This window comes from Aedes aegypti, chromosome 1, assembly GCF_002204515.2.
Source record: "Aedes aegypti strain LVP_AGWG chromosome 1, AaegL5.0 Primary Assembly, whole genome shotgun sequence".
In the NCBI taxonomy this organism is placed as follows: domain Eukaryota; kingdom Metazoa; phylum Arthropoda; class Insecta; order Diptera; family Culicidae; genus Aedes; species Aedes aegypti.
The window spans coordinates 159,568,566-159,592,003 of NC_035107.1; the positions used below are offsets into that span (position 1 = coordinate 159,568,566).

The window sequence follows — 23,438 nt, forward strand, 5'->3', positions numbered from 1 at the left end:
TCGTCGGATTTTACAGTGTACTTATTTTAGAGTGATACCATATCCCATATTGGGCTCTGCACTGTTTTGATTTTGCATGGGATTTTGACGTTTACTGGCCTTGTTGTTTACAAATTTTGTGAAGGGGTGAAAGAGAGAGAAAGATTATTGTGCAGAGCCCCATTGTAAGAACCTTGAATTCGATGAAATGGTTGGTAAAATGCCTGTGTGGTAATTTGGTTTTAAATTTCTCTCGCGAAACCAAAACAAAGCACAAGTGAATCACGCCGTTCGCGTTTGACGTTTGTCTGCCTTTTCTTCATCACATTTTCATGGCAATGAAGAGTCGTGAAAATTTTGATTTCAGTTTCTTTTACTGCTAGTATTTCATAAAACTCTTCAAACAATTAGTGAAATTGTGCAGAAAGGTGCTTTGTCGTGAAGGTAGCTGAATAAACGAATAAACTTCAATAGTAAGTGTGCAGACGAATGTGACGAAGCGACAACTTAAAGCTGCATTTGTCCCGGGGTTATGTTACATAAATTCTGCGGCCGGGAAGTGTTTTGGTTACTTAGGGTGGCTCGCGTTAATGATTGGTATTTATTCCAGATGTTAAGCCTGCATAGATTCTACCGGAACGTTGGACTTTGTGTATTCAAACGGAATTTCAGTGCTCCAGTGGCACCATTTGCATCGCGTGTCACTCCGGAAGATGGGAAGGCTCAGGAAACTCAGGTGACCGAAAATGCAAATGCTGATCGGGGAAAACAGATTGCGAGGACAAATGCATCGCAAGCTGCCAAAAGTAAGTTATCGCAAATATTTTTTTTGTATTAACGTAAGCCTTCGGTTACCATTTCTCAAGCAACAATAATTGATGTTAAATCTTTAGGGAAACAATAACAGAGCTGGTAGCAAATCGTTCATTAGAGACGTTTAGTTGAAGTTTCTATATTACATAGAAGGTCTCTAAAGCCTCTCTTGTTTAACCAAAATGATATTTAAAGTCTTTGCCTCCTTTCACTACTTGCAATGAATACAGATACTTCTAGAGAAATCTTTTAAAACCAGATTATTATCCGTTTTGTTATTTTCGTCATTATTTATTTATTTTGTTCTACATCAATTAAGTAGAAGAAGAGCTATTCATAAGTTTGTTAGCTATTATTTAGCTTCATATGGGATTATAGTCCTGCAAACATCTACAAAAATCTCAAACAAAATTAGCTCAAAAGGAATTGATCAGTTTCGATCTGTCAACCGGAGAGTAAGAGCTACAATTAATTTCGGTTCAATCGGTTATTTTTGCGTGATAAAATCTCGAAAGTTATCCAAGTGGCTAGCGGCAGTCGTCTGCGGCCCAAAGATGTTCCCAGTAGTGGATCAAACATAATTATTCGCCGCAATTACGTTAAATCTTTAAACCCTTCGTCGTTTCTAACCTCATCGATGGATGACTGTGATCATGACCAAGCAAATAAAACACGACGATTCTCAAACAACAACGACTCTCTGCCTGAAAATGATTCGATCTCCAGTCAGCAATTGCAGCCTCAGCCTATGATAGAAATTGAGAACAGGTTCGACCTCCTGGCCGACATGGATCCGGATGAAGTACGTTCGACTAATGTGAATATAAATTCCCAAGTTGCCTCAACCATCAACACGAAAACGTGCCGCCTGCCCCCTATTTCCATTATCAATATTGGCACAAAGCAAACCCGCGAGCTGTTGAATTTGGCCAATATTCCTCAGACCGAATACCACATGAAGGCTGTGAAATCGGGGACCCAGCTTACCGTCTCTAACGAAGATTATTTCAACGCTGCAATCAAAGCGCTTAGGGATGGTACACAAATGATAGTGATGGGAACAAGGAATTTTTCACACACACCCCAACAAGTATACAACCACTACGTATCATTCTTTCTGGGCTGCCGTTGTACGATCTGGATGAATTAAAGGAGGAATTGCACTTGCATGGTGTTCGCCCACTAGAAATGAAAGTGTTTTTCAGCAAAGTGTTCGGCTCTGAGGAGAGTGGCTGTATCTTCTGGGCTTCGAAAAAGGTTCGGTAAAACTCACTGAGCTCCAGAAAATCACTGGCTTGTTTAGCACCACTGTGAAATGCAGATTTTTCTCAAAGCGAGCAACTGATGCGGTACAATGCTATCGCTGCCAAAAATTTGGCCATGGCATGCGTCATTGTAATGTTTCTCCACTGTGCGTAAAATGCGGTGCAGGGTGTCGACTACCTGGAAAAACCTGGAAAGTCAGGGAATGTCAGGGAATTAAATTTTTGACCTGGAAGGTCAGGGAAAGTCAGGGAATTTCACTTGAGGTCAGGGAAAAAAAACATCAATACTACAACATCAAACGAGTTGATTGTCTGGAAAGTTATTGTTCAGGCTAAGTCAGCATTACGATATATGGAATAAAAAGGGTAATCAATATTTTAAAATAGCAGTTAACCATTGAGGGAATACTCTTATTCATGATAGAGTAAACTGTACTTTACTGCTTGTATTTACCCTCAGAATTCAAATTTTCTGAATTAAAAAGCATCAACAGTACTCTCCGAACAACTTCTTCGAAATTGACGTGTATTGCTTTAAACATATTTTGTTGTTAAGTTTCCTAGATCAACTCAATGCCTAGTTTGGCGCATTCGCTCAAAATCTTGAAAAAATGGAGTCCAATCCATCAAATTATGTCAATCCTTACAAGTTTGCTCAAAATATCCAAGAAGAACTGGTGAAACTAAGTATAGACAAAAACCAATAAGGATTCTCGTATTTAAGTGATGATGAATAAAAGCCTATAATCTCGAAATTCCAAGAGCATAAATCTGATGAATCAAACAATAATTTATTTGAAAAAAAATTGGTTACTGGCTGGTGGTGATCAATCGATCAATTGTTCAGCTCTTAACACTGTTTGGTTTTCTGGATTTGTGGTCCCGATGATGGTACAATTTTTTGGTTTAATGTTCTGGACAGTTTCACTTTTATTATATTTGATGTAAAATTGCAGCACGAGAAAATAATAAAAAAAAACTAAAATTTTGTTAAAAATACGGATGTTGCAGATATCAGGATATGGACAAGATATTTCTTGTTTATTTTTTCAAGTTGTTTCTGAAAATAGTTTGTTCAGATAATACCGCCTTTCTGCAAAATTTTAATCAGGAGCTTTCTCATAGATATGAGCATTTTTTTTTCTTAGAATATACCCAGGAAATTTCTATTATTCTATAATATACCCAGGAAATTCTCCAGAACATTATTGAAAAGCAGAAATTCCAGGAATATTGTTTGAAATAATCTGAAGTCGAGTCTAGTACACGACACTGAACACGGCCTTACAGTTGAGGTCAAAATACGCGTATCTGTCAAAGGATACAAACTCTAGTGGAATTAAATGGTATAGTACTAAATTCGGTTCTTTCATCTACCAATTCAATAAGCTCTTGATACTTTGTGAGATTACTTGGAGATACTTATAAAAGAATTCTTAGAGGAGTTCTTCGGACCGTTGCTGAAGGCACGACAAATTCAAGAGGAGCATATGAACACTTATTATTAGCGCATAATTCAATCCCTGAATGCATTCCGTCAAGATGATTATAATACGAGGCCCTACCTTGAATTTTCAAGAGCACTAGTCTAAAGAACCAAACAGAGCTCTGAACTGAAAATTTGATCGTTTGAGCATTTCAGAATGCAACCAACCTATCAAATTTTCAACGCGAACGGTTGTCAGGTTTTCTAGATCTGTGAGCTTGAAAATTCGAAATTTGGCTTTGTCTATAACCACCTTAAATTGAAGATACAACGAAGCCACACCTCAAATTTTCAAGAGCATAAATCTAGTGAACCAAGTCGGATCAGATCGGAATCCTAAAATATTAACTAAAAAAATACCTGTAACTAATCATCGTGAAGCATTATTGAAAATATTCTAAGAAAAAAAAAATGAAAGCATTTTGGGAAAAACTCTATGTGATTCCTAAAAAATATCTTTAGACGTGTTCTTGAAATAATCCTAAAAAATCCAAATTCTATTCTTGGAGAAATTCAAGATTGAAAGAAATACAATTTTTAGAAAACCCTGGAGATAAGGAGCTGCTAAGGGACATGGAGAATTATTGAAGAAATATCTGTAAAAATATGTTTAGGAATTTCAAGAGGAATTTCTGAGAAATCTATGTGGAATTTCTTGAAGCCATTCTCCAAAAAAGTTCTTCGGCAATGGCTAGAATTTTACCTGGAAAAAGTAATAGCCAAATTTCAGGATAAATTTCTTACACTTAGAAAGCATCGTGGATGATTGTAATAGCACACCTTAGTTCAATTACTCAGTTTTAACATATCAATTTGAATAAAGGCTAAAAATGTTATCTGACAAATATATTTCAGTAAAGTAATAGCTTTTGTACAGTTTATTCATACGATCTATAACATAAACTTTACGTTTTTGGGGTTTTCGGCTTTCAGTCTCTGGGAATCATAAACGGATTTCCGTTCTACACCTTTATGACCTCCATCACAGTCGATTCCTGTACATCATAAACTTTACATCATGCAAATTATCGGATATGTATCTTCTTGTACAAATCGTACTAATTTCGGTTCAAATTAACCTATTGAGTGGCCTGGAATTTTTCTGGAAAACGACTGGAAGGTCAGGGAAAGTCAGGGAATTTTATTTTCAAAATTGAGTCGACACCCTGGGTGAGAAATATACCACAACCAGCTGTAGATTACCGACGAAGGCTGCCCTGAAAGACCTCGATACCGCTGAAAGACAAACTCTGCGTAACGGAATTCGGTGCGCAAACTAGTGGCAATCACACTGCTAATTTTCGTGGCTGTCCAGCTCGCTAAAACTACATTAAGGAACTTGAAACGAAACGAATGCGCTCCAAGAAAAAACGTCACTGGTGTTCATTCGCAATCGCAACCAGAAAATCGTGGATCGGCCAGTATCCACGCCAGCGAACCGAGTCACAACTGTCAACCAAATCTGACTGAATGTCTTAATGAAGAAATAAAATAAAACGGTTACAATAACGACAGTCACAATTACTTAACTAACTCAGCACTAGAATCTAAAATGTTGTCAATTAGTATAATAACCCTAAACTATGGATTATTACGATTCATGTTTCGAATACATGTCGTGAAACGTTGCTGAATAGAGGCCAATGGCACATCGAAATCGAACAAATGAGCGACACCATTGAATGTATTGGATGCAAACCGAATACTCCACTGCACTGTGACGTCACGCATCAATTTTGACAGGTACTGGTCCTGTTGTTTACAATTTGGACTTAGTACTTTTTTCGAATCATTCTAATTTCGTGAAAGTTTGCTGCGAGGAGAGGTCAAATACTTTGCAGATACCCACGATCGTATTATTCTATCTTCCTACCGTGGAAAATCGTCACCATCAGCATGCTGGTGATAGAAATGCGAAGATGAAAAAATGATGGAAAAAACGACTAAGTCCGAAACGTAAACAATAGGACCAGCAGCTGTCAAATAAGTGAGGTTAGGCTCGTCATATGCAGCGCTCTATAGGATCATGCTGTCCATAGCGACTATTCCGACCATCCAATCTCAAGAAATGTCGCCTACGCAATACTCTTTCTGGAGCGTTAACGTTTACCTGGGTCAAAAGCGATGGAGAATCTATATCACCGTTGAGAATCTTCGCAATAAACATTGCCTGCATCGTTTGTCGTCTGGTCTCTAGAGTTTCGATCCCTAGTAACTGGCAGCGATCGAAGTATGGAGTCACATGTTGATCATCACGCCAAGGCAGATTCCTCAGAGCAAAGCGCACGAACCTTTTTTGCACAGTTTCCATACGGGCTTTCCAAGTACCATGATAGGGGCACCAAACGACGACTGCAAATTCAATAATTGAACGCATGATGCTGAATCTACACCCGTCTCATCCCACCGATGAAGTTCATCAACTCGCCAAAATTGAGCTGGTAGACGATTGGTTCCTAAGATTGATGCCAAAATTTCGCCTTAGTTGCTTCGCCTCTGCCAATCCCCTAATACAAGAATTGGCCATCTAGAACTGTGATACTATATTATTAAGCTTTTTCTCTCTCTGTCTATTTCCTCCATGTAATTTCTATGGTTTTTTTCTGTATATTTTTTCTTATTCGTCAATTTTTGTTGCTTGGCCTAATTGTTAATGTTTAAACATGTTCAATATCACTGCTGTAAGGTAATCCTCATCTCAGTAACAGCCCTTACCATCAAATTGTATAAGTTAAGGATAATATGAAATAAATATGAAATATGAAAAAAAAGGAATTGGGTTTTTAGCAACATTCTTTATTAAGATTTGTAGAATGAGTTTTCACTATGGGATGATAAGTTTGTACTTATATTACAGTACTAACGTGTTTGGAACATTTTTCAAAATTTCTTCATAGTAATTTCCATATAAACCTGCATTGTCTGTGGGCTACCTTTAAATCACAACCCAAACAGCTGAAAATTTCACAGAACACTATTTTTATGGTAAGGATGGTAAGGAAGATATGGGAGATTGGATTTTCAAACATTTTTGAATTTTGAACCGGCCTAATGAGTCAGCCTCGGGTTGCAAATCTCTTAAATAAAGATATCTATCTATCTATTTTATTAAAAGTTGAACTCGAAATCACGACGTTATCTTCTCGTAATGCGAAACATAAGTTACTATTCCGATTCCCGTTGAAAGTTATGCGATGCGACATTCATTAACATATCTTTAGAACGCCAAAATATCATGTAGTCCGGTCTGTCTGAACAGCGACCATTTGATAATCATTTGTTTGAACAACGAATTGTATAGATTCAAACGAAAATCACAAAAAAAAACGATTATTTTTCTGACAATTTTTAATACGAGCAGGCCATATTATTGGGTCGCGACGTTCTCAAACGACCAATTATTGGGAGCCCGCACCATACAAATCTCGTCCAGCGCGACGTTTGCGAGTTGTGTGTGGTCTTTCAATACCTAATAAATAATGCGCTCTCGGCTAGGCATTGCATATTGGCGATCAAAAATGAGGTTAGGTTGCGATAGTTTTTCAAATTGAAATGAATATTAACGGTTTCCTATGCCTTAAATTGCAAAAATCTTGTCAGATAAACGATTGTGGTGATTTTTCTTTTAACGTTATCACTAGAAATTTTGATTAAGATGCACTAATCCCTATTTTAGAAGAGCGCCATCTTCGCATTTTAGCTTTGCGTTAGATCACCAATACAATTGAAAGCGTTGTGTTTGGATGGGCATCTAATTCTTACGAAAGAGGTGCGTTTTACGCAAGAGGACCGCGTGGTTATTGTGCTGAAATAGAATTCAGGTTAACTTCTGCGTCCTTGAGTTCTCTCGTGGTGTAGGGGTAACGCGCCCTATCCAGCGAACAGGCCGTGAGTTTCTTACTGAGAATGCGTGTAATTTTTTTTCGCAAAATTTGCCATCGATTTGTCCATTTAATTCAATTGCGAAGTATATGTTATGTTTAGTGTTACGGTAGTTGTTCAATTTTCATTTATCCAAAAGAGGGCCACATGCAGCACGCGGGCCGCAGAATGAGCACAACTGTTCTTAAACATCGGCCTTATTTCCAATTACATTTTCCAGATCCCATAGTTGCAGCTGCTTTTGCTTCGTTGCTACAAGAAGACCGGCATCAAGGTGATTCAACGAATGCGACGACTGTACCTAGTGAAATTGATGAAAAAATAATTATGGCCAACACAGTGAACGATCTATTGAAAATTCCAGGCCAGTCGAAAATATCGCGAAAACAAGCATTGAAGGTAGGTGGAGATTTTGTTTTGTTAGTGTCGAAATCGTTTTTCAATTTGAGTTGGAGCTGGCTAAACTTGAGACAGATAACACAGTTCAATTCAGATTCAAAAACGAAAGCGCATAAATAATACGAACTTAAGTGTTTCTTTCGTTACATACAGATTGTGTCTATATTGGCTGAGTGGAGTTCTATACAAAAGGTAATCTTATCGGACTTTGAAAATGACAACCGTTTTATACAGTTGTGCAATGTGCTAGGTAGAACAAACAACCGAAATAATGCTTCTAAGTTGCAAAATCGACAGGCGTTGGCCAGTTCGTTACAAGTTGAAGATCTACAAACCGTTTTGGGAGTGACTGCGAATGATGAGGCAGCGAAACTGATAGCAGGACTTACAATGCCTCAAATGATTAAGGTGATGTCTTCATTAGCACAGAAAAAGAAACGCAGCACTCCCCTCTTACGATCACTGGCCTTCAATATAAGTAGCAATACAAATAAACTCAATCTGAAGGAGTGCGGCGATCTGTTGTACGCCATGGCTAGTTTAAACTTCCGTGATCCTGTTCTTACTGCGCGAATTTGCGTTGACGTGGAATCCGAACTAGCCAGCAACAAAGACAAACCGGCCGCTATTGGATCGATCCTAACTAGTCTGAGTCTGTTGAGATATCGAGATACTACGATATTGGATCTACTTTCCGATTGGATGGTTGTCAACAGGGAAGTGTGCAAATCTTCTCAAATCAGTTCATTGCTGTTGTCACTGGCTACCTTGAACTACGAACCAACGAACATGGACGCTATTAAAACGAACCTAATCAACAGTCTTCAAGAAAGCGACTTTATCAAACCCAATGATTGGTTGAATACGGTTTGGTCTCTAGCTGCACTAAATTGCGTTACTCCTCAGCATATAGCATCGGTGCTGAATCCCACCTTCATAGGAACCCTAGAAAACGACCGGACTGGCGAGCTATCACCCGCAACAAAAATGAAATTGCTGAATTTGAATGCCTGTGCTAAGCTTGAACTTGAGTCCAAAAGCTCAAGCGGTGTGAGTGGAGTGAACTTGCAAGATCCAAAGTATTTTGTTCCTATCGATGCCTCCAAGGAAAAGCGGATACTTATTGCGGGCATGCTAGACGCGCTCAAAAGCTTACTTCCGTCGGAGAATCACGTTCGGATTAATCAACGGACGTCGATGGGCTTTGCGATTGGTAAGTGTTTCATTATATATCTATCAACTAATCGGTATATCGTAAAATGCAGTAGTTCAGCGCAGTTATGGAATAAAACGATTGAAATGGTCAATGAAAATGATCAACAAAATATTTTTGAGTGGATTACTAGCAAAATGTTTATTTTTTTTCTTTATTTTAGTGTTTTTTAACTTACAGCTAGTTCAACCAACACTCACAAACTGTTTAAGTATATTGCGAAAGTATAAACTAGATTGCATTCACATCTTATTATTGTATTTTTTAATAGTTCATGCGTTGGAATTGCCTAATTTCACGTATTTTTTAAACGCAAAAGAATGTATGATTTGGTGCACTTGCGAAACAATCAAATTTACAGTTGTTTTAATGTGAACTTCAATGTAAATTGCGTTAACATACACAAAAGACTATTGGTGTCGTGCCGAAACTATTGATGCGCCCCTCGATGAGTAGTTTCTGACACACACACATTCATGGCATAGCGAAGAGCCAGTTCATTCGGAATTGTTGCTACTGCGAAGAATACAAAATAAAGTTCACGGTTTATTATTAGTAATTAATATCGCGTTTTATTCGTTTTATTCCGTCCGACGAATGTAGTGTCCACATTGGTGACCCGCGACGCTGAAAACAAAACGTAAACGACCGTAGGAAACAATTAGTGCAGTGAAAAAGCTGATTTTCTTGTTCTCGAACATTGGACGCCATCTTGAACGAAATGTCGTTTGGAAATCAGAATCAGCAAAACAATGCTGTTACCGCGGCGGTGGCAGTGAAGCTTCCAGACTTCTGGAAGGGCGACCCTACGATGTGGTTCGCCCAAGCGGAAGCCCAGTTTGCGCTTGCTGGGGTAGTACAAGACGAAACGAAAGTACTACCACATTATCAGTAAAATGGATCAATCCATAATTTCGCATGTGTCCGACTTGGTGCAAATCCTCCGAAGGAAGAAAGTACAAAAAAGTGAAGGAGCGGCTGATTTCGCGGTTTGAAGTTTCTGCGCAAGCAAAGTTGGAGCAGCTGCTGAACGCCTGTGATTTAGGTGATATGCGCCCCACCCACTTGCTAGCGCGTATGCAGGAGCTTGGATCCGGGTTTGAACATCAACGAAAGTGTTTTGAGAGTTTTATTTGTGCAACGAATGCCAGAACGAGTCAAACCGATACTCTCAATTTGTGAAGGCAATTCTCTGGATCAGTTGGCACAAATGGCTGATAAGATGGTTGAAATATCATCTCCATCCGTCGCATCCACTTCTACTGTGTCTGGATTCGGATTAGATGACCTTAAGGAGCAGATAGCAGCGCTTACAGCCGAAGTACGTCGGCTAAAAACATCCGGCGCGAGGAGCCGATCGTCATCTAGAGTCCGACAAGGTGCAGCTCCAGCGGAAACAATCTGCTGGTATCATCGGAAGTACGGACGCAACGCTCACCAATGCCGTGAGCCATGTGCCTACAATGTCCCAAAAAACTAAGCAGCAGTTCACCTGAAACGGCGAAGGTGGACGGAATCTGTGAAAGTCGCCGTCTTTTGCTCTATGATCGTTCAACTTCCTGTCGATATCTGATCGACACAGGGTCGGATGTGTCGATCGTGCCGGCTTCAAAGAAAGACCGGAACAAGGGACCCTCATCATTCCGCCTACACGCTGCAAACGGAACCGTCATTAAAACATATGATTCCCGTTATATCACCATGGATCTTTGGTCTCCGCCGGCAGTTTCGCTGGAATTTTGTTGTTGCTGATGTCGGTGTGCCAATCATTGGAGCGGATTTCCTCGCGTTCTACGGCCTGCTCGTGGATCTTAAAAATAAACGTCTAATCGATGCGAAGACCAACTTGAAATCAATGGGTGGTCTATCGGCGGCTGAAATTCACACTGTGACGACAGTGGATTCGAATCATCCGTTCAGGGATTTGTTGTTGGAATACCGCGAGATAACGCTCCCGTCCACTATGCGATCTGCTGTAAAGGAAAGAGATGTGAAACATCACATTCTAACCAAGGGCCCCCCTGTCGCATCGAAAGCTCGTAGACTGGCTCCAGACAAGCTTGACGCCGCGAAAAAAGAATTCCAGCTCATGTCCGACTTAGGTACCTGTCGTCCATCTGCTAGCGCTTGGGCAAGTCCGTTACACTGCGTACCGAAAAAGAACGGACAATGGCGTTTTGTTGGTGATTACCGTGCCCTCAATAAGGTAACAATCCCGGATCGATACCCTGTTCCACATATCCCTTTCGGGACGGACCATATTTGAGTGATTATTTCAAAATTTACCTTATAAACTCATCATCTCGTAGAACAAAACATTCTTTATTTTGGCTATTCTATCACTCCATGAACTTTTTAGGGTCAAATTCAGACCAGCACAATTGTGCTGGTCCGTCCCCAAGGCGGTCGATGTTCGAAAAAAAAAACATTTTTTTTTTATTTTTTTAGAAAGTTGTTTAAGTCATGCCTTTTTAAAAAAAATTGGACCCGTATTTTTTATTTCGTCATTAGGGTGCTCTTTCGTGAGATAGGGTGACCCAAAAATTCAGAAATAATTATGTTTTTTTTGCGCATTGAAATTTAAAAATATAATGTATTTTAATTAAAATGATTTTTTTTAATAAATGGAACGAGAACAATGTACGAGAGATAAACATACTTCATATTCTCTCTAAGATTCAAAGCATCACGTGACGATGACGTTTATCGAGATTATTCAAGAACTAGTCTACGTCATATAAAAATGGGTAAAAATACATGTGTGAATAACTTGAAAACTAATTGGCTCAATCAAATCGTCTTTGTTTTGCTATGTTTGTTTATATCCTCCTAAATTATGTGGGATTTTTCCTCAAAAATAATTAGGGTAGGTGTACCAGTTATGGCCATAGTGGTTCCCCATTTCGCCATTCGTGATATCTTGTATGCTTTTACATTTTGAAAAATCTTTTGTGTTTAAGCAGTAAAATTAAGGATAAATCTTGATGTTAAAACATTCAAAAAGATTAAAAAATGTAAAATTTATCCAAATTTTGCATATGGCCAAATAGGGAACCACTATGGCCATAACTGGTACACTTTCCCTATGCAATAAAAATTAAAATTGAAAATAATAATAAACCTTCGAATTGTTTAGTGGAATACCTATAAATAAATGAAAACCGAATTGAGAACTATATCATTTTATTCCGCTACAGTTTGTATCCTTTGACAGTTACGCATAATTCGACCTCCACTATAAGGCCGTTGTCAGAGTCGTGTACTAGACTCGAAAATTAAATTATTTCTTTAGAGACTCCCTCCAACCTCTTTCACTCACTTTACCTAACATATACACTATCACTTTTGAAATCACATAGCCCTCCTTCAAATGATGCTTGAACGATGTTTTTGTTAAGGTTGGTAACATGGAACTAATTTATTTTAAATAACTGGAATCATTCATTTTATTCCTAGAGCTAAAAAGGAAACGTCAAAATATTCAGTCTGCTTAAGCAGCTTTCCTAAAAATTCATGTAAATTTACGTCATATGTGCCCAACAGCTTGGACGTTTTTAAGTGCAAATAATTACCATAAAATTTCTTCTTCTTCTTTCTGACGCTAAAAAGCTTGCTTCTCAACTTCTCATGAGCACTTCCACAGATATTAACTAACAGCACAGACAAACAGACATAACACTTAGAACAAATCTCGATCCAAATCATAGTCACGAGGACATGTACGCCCAATGCTAAAATCAGCGTGTTTGGCCGACGGGCCAACAGATGGCGGTAGTGTGTAAACGTCAAACACGAACAAAAACGAAGCGAGCGCTGCGGGTGGCGGATTGGCCACCTAACTTATTTTTGAATCGACCGTTTAAAAGGTGGTCGATGGACAATGATGAGAGTGTGACGACTGTTTGTCTATGCTAACAGCTATCTTTGTCAATCGACCAATGTTGCATGTGTATATCGTGTGACAGGTACAATCATACTCTACGCTCAGGGAAGTCGAGAAAATTCCCTTTGCTCGACCGGCTGGACTCTAACCTACGACCCTCAGCATGATCTTACTTAGTATCTGCGTGTATACCGTATGGCTATCTGGCTCCCAATATCAAATTTATTTTATTTTATTTTTTACATCGAGTCTATTTGCTTAAAATGGAATTTAAGTCATTGTAATAAAGTAGAGACCCGATTTTGTCAGCCCCCCGATGAATTTTAGGCTGACAAAATGGGGAACCTGACAAAATCGGGACATATATTTTGTTTCTGTTTTTTTTTTTTTTTTCAAATTTTAACATGTTAATATTTGCTTAGAACTACGCTTACGACCTACATAGCTTTTAAAGGGGGCGAGGGACATGGGCGTAGTCAGGTTTTTTTTTGTTTATCAGGGGGAGAAAAGCGGCCCTCACAATTTCATTCTCAAATTTCACGCCAAAGGATCCCTTTGATCGGCAATTTTGCTCTGGCCTGTAATACAACCGGCATTAATCTGAATCTTAGTTCTACCTAACCGTTGAATTATCTAAGCATTTTTCTTACAGCTAGACAGCTGCAAACAGTAGACTTTTGATTTTCCATGAGCTTTTAAAGTTTCGCAATCGGTGGACCGTTAGATTACTAAGGAAAATGTAAAGCTCGACCATACTCGTAAGTTTTGTTTTCCTTTTCGTTTCGGTTGCATGTACATTTTTAGCTGTCAATCCTACCGTGGAAAGTTTCCTGAAAAGCATTATGTACGATTATGGCCTTTAAAGGAAGCATCACACGAATCAACGGACTAGCATGCAACGCCAAATGGCACAATCATAATACGTATCTGACGAAAAAAATACTGCAGCGGGAATTGAACCTAAACTTCTTTGATCGATACTGCTAGTTACTTTGCAACACTATACGCACGGCAATAAAGTACAGATTTTTATTTTTAATATATCAGCTTATCTAAGTCTCAAAATTCCTGATTTAGACAAAATATTTTTAAACGTAAAAGGAATGAAACGATATTTTTTATATGAGCGGATAATCTAGACTCCATAACTTCATACATTGTTTAATAGTTAAGTAGACTATTTCAAACGCATTTCATACATCATAAACAACATATTTGCGAGTAATACCAGCAGGGGCCTTTCTTAGCCGAGTGGTTAGAGTCCACGACTAAAAAGCAAAGCCATGCTGAAGATGTCTGGGTTCGATTCCCGGTCAGTCCAGGGTCTTTTCGTAATGGAAATTTTTTTGACTTCCCTGAGCATAGAGTTTCATCGTACTTGCCACATAATATACGAATGTGAAAATGGCAACTTTGGCAATGGAAGCTCTCAGGTAATAACTATGGAAGTGCTCATTGAACACTAAGCTGAGAAGCAGGCTCTGTCCCAGTGAGGATGTAATGCCAAGAAGAAGAAGACTAGCATGGGCTACATACATGGAAGAAGAAGACTAGCATGGGCTACATACATCAATAGTATGCCATTCAAAGGACTCTGTGGTTTGGAAGTAAATAGTAAGTAAAGGTTTTCAGCTTCAGTTGTCAAATTTCATAAATATTATGGCAGAAATTGAACCGGCATACATTGTAGAACACCAAAATAGATTATCGCGTCAACATGGTATTGATCGATTATCAAAGCAAGGGGAAATTCAAAAATTACGTCCATTGTTTTTAAGTCAATCTAAGTCCTCCCCATGTCCACTATCACGCTTTTGCCCACATGCACTGTCGCACTTTCATACACCTCTACTCCCCTAAATGAATGACGTAATTTTTGAACGTTCCCCTAAACTTTTACTTTGTCTTAAACTTTGCTAAAGGAGATTTAAAACATTAAAAGTAATTCCCAATCTATTTCAAATATGGACGTATAAAAAATAAAAGTTTTCAAACCAAAGCTATGAGTTTCTGTTACATAGTTTTCGAACGGTACATCATCCTTATGATGCGTATGAAGTCACTCATTCATGTTTTAATGCAATATTATGCACTATTGTGGACATTAGAACCAGATTCAGCCACTTAATTCGATCAAAATACTGAAAATGAAAATTGGTAGTCTACAACGAACATCGACCGGGTAAGTGCCGGCACCAGCACAATTGTGCTGGTCTCTCTTTGTCCCTCCAGAAATATTTGCTGTGAGAATCAATTCTCATTTGGTCTTCACCATTTCAAAGAATGACTCTTTCACTCTCGATTCGTATCTGTGCATACCTAGAAATAACGAATAGTTGAAAAGTTGCGACAGATAAAACTTTTTCAATTCTTACGGTGTTTGTTTACTTTTTGTTTACCCTGAGCTGGTGTTTTCTAAACACGATGTAAACAAAAGCTGTTGTGCTTGATTACAAGTATCAATGATAAATCAATAATCGAAATCGAAAAAGTTTAGTAAAACAATGATTTATTGGCTGAAATAGTCATTCGATGTCAAGGGTGCCGAACAGCACAATTGTGCTGGTTCGTCCCGAAAGGGATATACACGATTTACTAAATGCATTTCAGGGTAAGAGCATATTTACTACGATAGATCTCGAGAGAGCATATCATCAAATTCCGATTCAGGAAGAGGACATTCCCAAGACCGCTGTGATCACCCCGTTTGGACTCTTTGAGTTCCTTACTATGCAAAATGGATTATGTAACGCTAGCCAGACGTTTCAGCGATACATGCATCGCATATTCGGCGATCTTGAATTCGTAGTAGTTTTTATCGACGACATCTGTATCGCATCTTCAAACCCAACAGAACATCGAGAGCACGTCGAAATAGTATTCCAACGCCTTAAAGAGAATGGACTCGTTATAAACCTAGCAAAATGTAAGTTCGCTCAGCGCCAGGTTGAGTTCTTGGGATACCTAATTGATAAGGACGGAATTCTACCACTTCCAGATCGAGTACAAGCGGTGCGCCAGTACGAGCTTCCAACGAACGTGAAACAACTTCGGCGGTTTTTGGCATTGGTCAACGTTTACAAACGCTTCATCCCACAAGCAACTGACCAACAAGCCGAGTTACGTGCATTGATACCTGGAAACAAAAGGAATGATGGTAGAAAGTTATTGTGGACCGAAGGAGGAAAACACGCATTCGAACTTTGTAAAACGTCACTAGCAGAAGCTGCGTTGCTGAGTTATCCAGATCCCGAAAAGCCAATAGGGTTGATGATAGATGCATCGAATACTGCAGCAGGTGCAGTGTTACAGCAGTTCGTTGATGGAGGATGGAAACCCCTTGGATTCTACTCCGAGAAATTTTCGTCATCACAGCAAAAGTATTCCACTTTCGGCAGAGAGTTGACTGCAATGAAAATGTCCGTGAGATATTTCCGTCATCTGTTGGAAGGCAGAAAATTCACGATCTTCACCGACCACAACCCATTGACGCACGCGATGACTTCGAATTCACCATCCCGGCTACCACATGAAGATCGACATTTACAGTATATCTCGCAGTTCACTCAAGACATTCGCCATATTAGTGGTAAAGATAATGTGGTAGCAGATACATTGTCTCGCGTTGATACTATTTCTATTCCTGCTGCGATTTGTTTCGAAGACATTGCGGCTGATCAGATCGGTGACAGTGAACTTCAAAGCCTGCTTCAATCCCCTTCTTTGAAATTCGAAAAGCGATCTGTTGCTTCTGGCGGTCCTGCTTTGTATTGCGATACATCCGTAAATGGAAAGCTTCGTCCATACGTTCCTTCACAGCACCGTCAACGTGTCCTTGAAGTTATGCATGGCATATCACATTCTGGTGTTCGGGCAACCCGTCGCCTTGTAGCGGATCGTTTCATCTGGAATTCTATGAACAAGGACGTCACTGAATTCGTCAAACATTGCGTGGATTGTCAACAATCGAAAATTCAACGACACACCAAGTCTCCGATATGCCGATTCGATCTTCCAAAAAGCCGATTTCAGCACATACACATGGACCTAGTGGGTCCGCTTCCGCCTTCAAATGGTTATCGATATCTCTTGACAATGGTTGATCGTTACACGCGCTGGCCGGAAGCTGTTCCTATTTCGGATATGACAGCCGAAACTGTTGCACGAGCCTTCACTGCTACATGGGTTGCACGCTTCGGAGTCCCTCAGAAAGTAACGACAGACCAGGGTCGACAATTTGAGTCTGATCTTTTTCGAGAATTGAACCATCTGCTGGGATCCGAGCATCTTCGTACTACTGCCTATCATCCACAGGCTAATGGCTTGGTAGAACGATTCCACAGGACGCTAAAGGCTGCTTTAATGTGTGTTGATTCAAAGCATTGGGTAGATCGACTACCAATGGTTTTGCTAGGCATCCGAGCTGCTCTTAAGGAAGATCTGGATTGTTCAGTAGCAGAGCTCGTCTATGGGCAGCAGCTCCGTATACCAGGTGAGTTTTTTGATGCCCCGAAGAAGGAGTTGGACCGCAGTGAATACGCAAAAGAGCTTCATCGTGTCTTTGATGATTTGAAACCGAAGAATCCGACACATCATGCAAAAACCAATATATTTGTTCAACGACAGCTCAAGGATTGCCAGTACGTATATGTACGAATCGATATGGTCAAAAAACCGTTGCAGCGACCGTATGAAGGACCATACAAAGTACTGGATCGTACCGAGAAGTTCTTCGATCTGTTGATAAAGGGTAAGAAGCAACGAGTTACGATCGACAGAATCAAACCAGCATTTGTAGCTCAGGAAGGAACAGTAGATCCACAGAAAACAGTAGTTACCCCATCTGGTCACCGCATCAGATTTCTGGTGTAACTGGAGGGGGCTCTGTGGTGTCGTGCCGAAACTATTGATGCGCCCCTCGACGAGTAGTTTCTGACACACACACATTCATGGCATAGCGAAGAGCCAGTTCATTCGGAATTGTTGCTACTGCGAAGAATACAAAATAAAGTTCACGGTTTATTATTAGTAATTATTATCGCGTTTTATTCGTTTTATTCCGTCCGACGAATGTAGTGTCCACAGACTATTGGTGCATGAGTGTTACAAAAGTTCTAATCAAAGTGTTTATTAGTAAAGTTTTTGTGATCAACTTTCTATGCTACAATAATTTCTACACAGATAGCCGCAGCGATAAACGCGCAGCTCTTCAGCAGGACCAAGGATGGAAAAAATCGTCTCTAGCGACAAACAACACGGTATACGAACGGTCTAAGAGGGCCGTTGCTCTTGCAGCAGCATGATTTGAACACCTCACCACGCGCGCATTGTACCGACATATGAAGCATCCGATGCATGGTTTGTCGTGGGACAAAGAGTTTATCGGATGTTGTTACAAGTTGCGATCAACTCGAATCATGGCGCATTCGCGTTATTATTTCTCGCTAAAAGTATGCCCGAATGATTTTAGAATCATAAACAATATATCCTGCTCATGCTGAGAGGGTCGTGGGTTCGATTTCCGCTGGTTGAGGATATTTTCGTATAGACAATTTTATGGAATCCCCTGACCTGGGCATTAGCCTGGGACACGGTTATATGAAAAATTTAGATTCTCGCTCCAGTCAACTTTTTGGATTGCATTTAGGTCCCATAACAACTGTGCAAAATTTCAGCTCGATCGGAGAAACTATATTTTAGCGCCAGCCGTTCAAAGTTTCTATGGGATTTACTATGGGAAAACTTACTTTTTGCAAAGAAAAATTGCCAGAGGTCGCCCATTGTCCTTTATAAAAATTCTGAACACAGATCTCGATAGGTGTTTCGACGATGGAGAACATTGCCGAAGACCGCAAAGCAATCCGATGCTTATGAAAAAAATTATTAAGCATAGACTATTCGGAAATTTTGCCCAATTTTTGTTATTATTGTTATTCCTTTACGTGTTAATCAACGTCGCCTTGCCAATAGGTTGAATAACTTTTTCCACAAGTGTCGGATTGTTTGGCGGTTTTCGGCAATATTCTTCATCGTAAAAATACCTATCGAGGTCTATGTTCAGAATTTTTATAGAGGTCAATGGGCGTCCTCTGGCGATTTTTCTTTGCAAAAGTAAGTTTCCCCATAGTAAATCCCATACAAACTTTGAACGGCTGGCGCTAAAATATAGTTTCACCGATCGAGCTGAAATTTTGCACAGTTGGTATGGGACCCAAATGCAATCCAAAAAGTGGACTGGAGCGAGAATCTAAATTTTGTCCCACACTACTGGGCATAGGGTGTCTTCGTACCTGCCACACGGGTCTACCCCGTTTGGCATAATGCCATTTGGCATACAGTCGTTTGGCATAAAGTCGTTTGGCATAATAGTCGTTTGGCATAACAGTTGTTTGGCATAATAGTCGTTTGGCATAATGGTCATTTGGCATAATTTGAAAAAGGGAGATACTGCAGTGGTACAGTAATATGCGGGACCATAAGATGCGTCAGAAAATACCATGTTCCTTTTTTTTTCAAATGACATGTAATAACTTAGGCGTTGGATACATTTATGTTAAAAATGCGCTATACTATCCCGGACGTAATGACCCCGGAAGTTATGTATGACTTCCCGGAAGTCATGTATGACTTCCCGGAGGTCATGTCAATTCCAAAAGAGCTTTATTGGATATTGGTTTTCTGGAAAAATGGTGTTAAGAAGTATGTCATATCAATAACTGAGAACGGAATGTACGATCGTGAGCAGTTTATCCACACCCCTTTGTTTAATGGAAGGAATTTGATCAAATTCAATATTTTTCACAATTATGCCAAACGGCTATTATGCCAAATGGCGATTATGCCAAACGACCGTTATGCCAAATGGCATTATGCCAAACAGCTATTATGCCAAACGACTGTATGCCAAACGGCATTATGCCATACGGCATTATGCCAAACGGGGTAGACCCCTGCCACACGGTATACACATGCAAAAATGGTCAATTGGAAAAGAAAACTCTCAGTTAATAACTGAGGAATTGTTCGTAAGAATACTAAGCTGAAAAACAGGCTCTGTCCCAATTGGGACGTAAAGCTAGAAAGAAGAGTTTCTTCTAGAATCGTTTTATAATTTTATGACGGAACCGACGATTAGACGACGGAAATCAGAGCAATGTAAGCGTTTACTATCACTGAATATATTCATCAATCGACATCGAGTGAGATATGAGCTCAATGTTAAAATCAACATTTTGCCGTTGCTGTACATTTGTATACATCATTATTATTTTTATTTTTGTTACATTTACGCTCCCACTGGACCCAAGGCTGCTGTTATCTTAAAATTTCTATGAAAACTTTGATAATTATTGATTTAGACTTTGCTTTCAAAATGACTAGATCAAACTCGGATAAGACTTGTGTGTCGTCGGCCCACGCTGCCATCGCCGATTCATTTAACGTATATTTGATAATATTTCTTTTCTAAAAATGCATAAAGAAATATTTAGCTATTGCTTCAGCAATTCCTGCAGATATTCTTAAAATGATTTCTCAAAGAATTTCATGTTTCTCCTGGAATTTCGTCACGGTTTTTAACTAGAATCATTCCAAGGATGCCTTCACAGATTCCTCCAATAATTTCTCCATGGAATCATCTTAAACCCTCCTGATGTTCATGTATAAAAATTAATATGTATAATAATTCCAGCAGGGAACACAGGAATTCCACTAGTTAACCCTCCTGATATTCTGAGATTTTGTTCAGAAATGATTCCACCATATGTTTTTTTTTCAAAGCGATTTCAAGAATTCCTCAAAGAGTTTTTAGGAACATTTGATCAGTATTAACTTAATGAATTCCCGTCTTAAGGATTCCTTGAAGAGTTTCATCAGAAAAATCTCATTGAAATTAATCAAGAAATGGTTAAAATATTCCTCCAGAAATTTATCCATAATAAGATCAAGAACTTTTTCCAAGGAATCGTGGATTCTAGAAATTTCAATTGAAGGATTTTGAATTTCTCCAATAGTTTTTTTTTTTAAATATATTTATAAAATCTACTGTGCCTTTGATCAAGAATTTCACCAAGTAATTTCTCCAAGATTTAAAGTGGATTCAACTATGAATTCTTCAAAACGATTTTGCCTAAGATACTTTTTTTTCGGAGTCTAAAGATTTATGAATTATTCCAGTATTTTATCATGAATTCTTCCAGCGAACCATTTGAAGAACAATCCAAAAATAATTCTTGAAATACTCTATAAGTTACTCCAAAAAAATCCAAACACCTGAAAACCAATCTTCTTAGAATATCTTCAGCAATTTCATCATGATTTTCTGCAGATTTCTCTACAAATGTTTATGCAAATATCTTGAAGTATTCGTCTAGAGATTTTTCTACGGATGTTTTTATTACAATCGAGGCGTATAAATGAAAAAAAGATAAAAAAATAAACACGTAAAAAATAGAAAAAATACGTAAGAAAGACTGAAAATACCTACTAGTTCAATAATATCATTTTTAAATCCATTTTCTCATCAAACAATACATGTTGAATGAAATTTGAAATAAAAAATGTTTTGCTTCGATGTAACGTAATTGTCAGCATCACTCCTTGCGTAATAGCTTACACTCTCTTCCCTACAACGCGCCCTCATTGTGTTCGTGTTGTTACACTTTGCGCGCGTCTGTTTCCTCTTTGTGCAGTGGTTAAATTCTGCTCTTTGCGCGATTTGTGCGAGTTGATGACTGTGACTGTGACTGGAACACCATAAGAGAGCGCATTACATTACCTAATCATGGAACGGCGTTTTGCTCCATTATTTTAAGTAGATGCTATTGATCTCCCTTTGCTCCTATCCGCAACCCGGTACACGCGCCCTGTTGGGTCTCGAAAAACCTCATAGAAGATCACAAACCTTTTTTGTGATCAAATTAGGAATGACGACTGAATACTTTCACTTCTGAATAGTGACTAAGTAATATGAAATGCACTAATTAAAGGACACGGAATGTACTATAACACAGCGGAACATGTTTTGGTCTCAAGCACCAAAATACTCGTATTTACTTAATTAAGGGTTGCTGAACCCATTGCTTTTGAAAATACCGTAGCACGTCTAGTTTTTGAGATATTGGCTGTTGAAAATGCAAAATTTGACTGTTTCTGCCAACTTTCTTGCAAATTTGCCAGCTTGTATAGCAATTTATTTGCTTCATTCACCACAGAATTCAAACTTCATGTGTAAAATAATACTTATCAACAAAGTTTATAATACTTTCGATTTTCAAAAGTTATTTTTACTAGTTTATAAAAGTATTGCATTTTTCCATATAAGAGAAGCGAAGAATTTTGTATGGAGACTGTAAGCTTGTTGAAAAAAATCGAGGTTTATTTTGCATGCTTGGTGGATAAGATCACAAAAAATATATTAATTTTAACCCTAAAATTTTAAGTAAACATCGATGAAACCAGTGTTTTATACAACTTTGGTGACCTGTAGCTAAAAATTGTGACGTGCTGGAGCATTTCTGAGAATGGCATCAGATTCAGCAACCCCATATCTACTAGAGACACATAATTTGATCTTTGAGACCACGCAAAAGTGTCGATTTCGAGATGAACCAGCCTAGGGCTGAAAATCTCTTAAATAAAGATAATAATAATAATAAGTGTCAATTTTGTTACGCCGTGTAATAGATCAAATATGGTTTATGTTCCGAACAGAAAAAAAATATCCGACCTTCTGGCAGGATCACATTATGGATAAAAACATCTTTTTCAAAAAATGTGAACCTCGAAGAAGATTTATTCGATTTGTAATCCATTCTCAAGTGGGTTAATTCTACGAGTGGCGTGAGGTAAGAATTGTCGGTCTCGTATAGCGAGGTGACAATTCTCGACTCGAGTGAAGTTACTCGCTGTGTAAATCAAATGGAGAGTCACTTCACCCGAGTCGAGAATCGTCACCTCGCTATGCGACACCTACAGTTCTCACCTCACGCCATTCGTAGATTAAGCGCAAATAAGTTTTTTTTTCATTTTTGATTGTTTGAGAATCATAAATACTTATCATATCATATTATACTACTTTCAGATGCCGAGTGTGTGCTGGATTCCAAATGTTTACCGTTAGCCGTTGACAAAGAACACCCCGGAGCGAAGAGGTAAAACTTTCTTATTTGTAGAAAAACATGTTTATTATATTTTCTTACATTTCTTTGATTTTTCTAGGATTGCATTGCTTGTTCATGACTACCACGACATGTGTCAAGGGCCTAACCCATCCCTGAATGGCGTGCATGCGCTGGCATGTCGCTTGTTGGAAAAAAGTGGTTACTCCGTACTATCTATCCCCTACAGTGAGTTCAACACGAGTGATAAGCTACTCAAACGAGTTGAATATCTGCAAAGAATGTTCAAAACTATTGTTAGTGAAAAACCTTAATTGTACACAACCGGTTATAAATTGATTCCCCAAAATATGTATAGAAATCCGGCCGTAGACTATTTAATAAATAACATCCTCACAAA

General features: G+C 38.8%; 1 protein-coding gene across 2 annotated transcripts; it reads left to right on the plus strand.

Annotated features, from left to right (window-relative positions):
- Window positions 1–270: 270 nt before the first annotated feature.
- Window positions 271–23,438, plus strand: LOC5572780 (protein TBRG4). 2 transcript variants are annotated; one of them, XM_021852461.1, is made up of 7 exons: window positions 271–452; window positions 590–785; window positions 7,646–7,824; window positions 7,978–8,016; window positions 8,122–9,037; window positions 23,002–23,071; window positions 23,139–23,438. In XM_021852461.1, exons 2-7 carry the CDS (start codon window positions 590–592, stop codon window positions 23,350–23,352), a joined length of 1,614 nt encoding a protein of 537 aa, XP_021708153.1. In that variant the 5' UTR covers window positions 271–452; the 3' UTR covers window positions 23,353–23,438. The 2 variants fall into 2 exon arrangements, with proteins under 2 accessions (XP_021708153.1, XP_001654178.2); XM_001654128.2 differs by having other exon boundaries at window positions 7,978–9,037.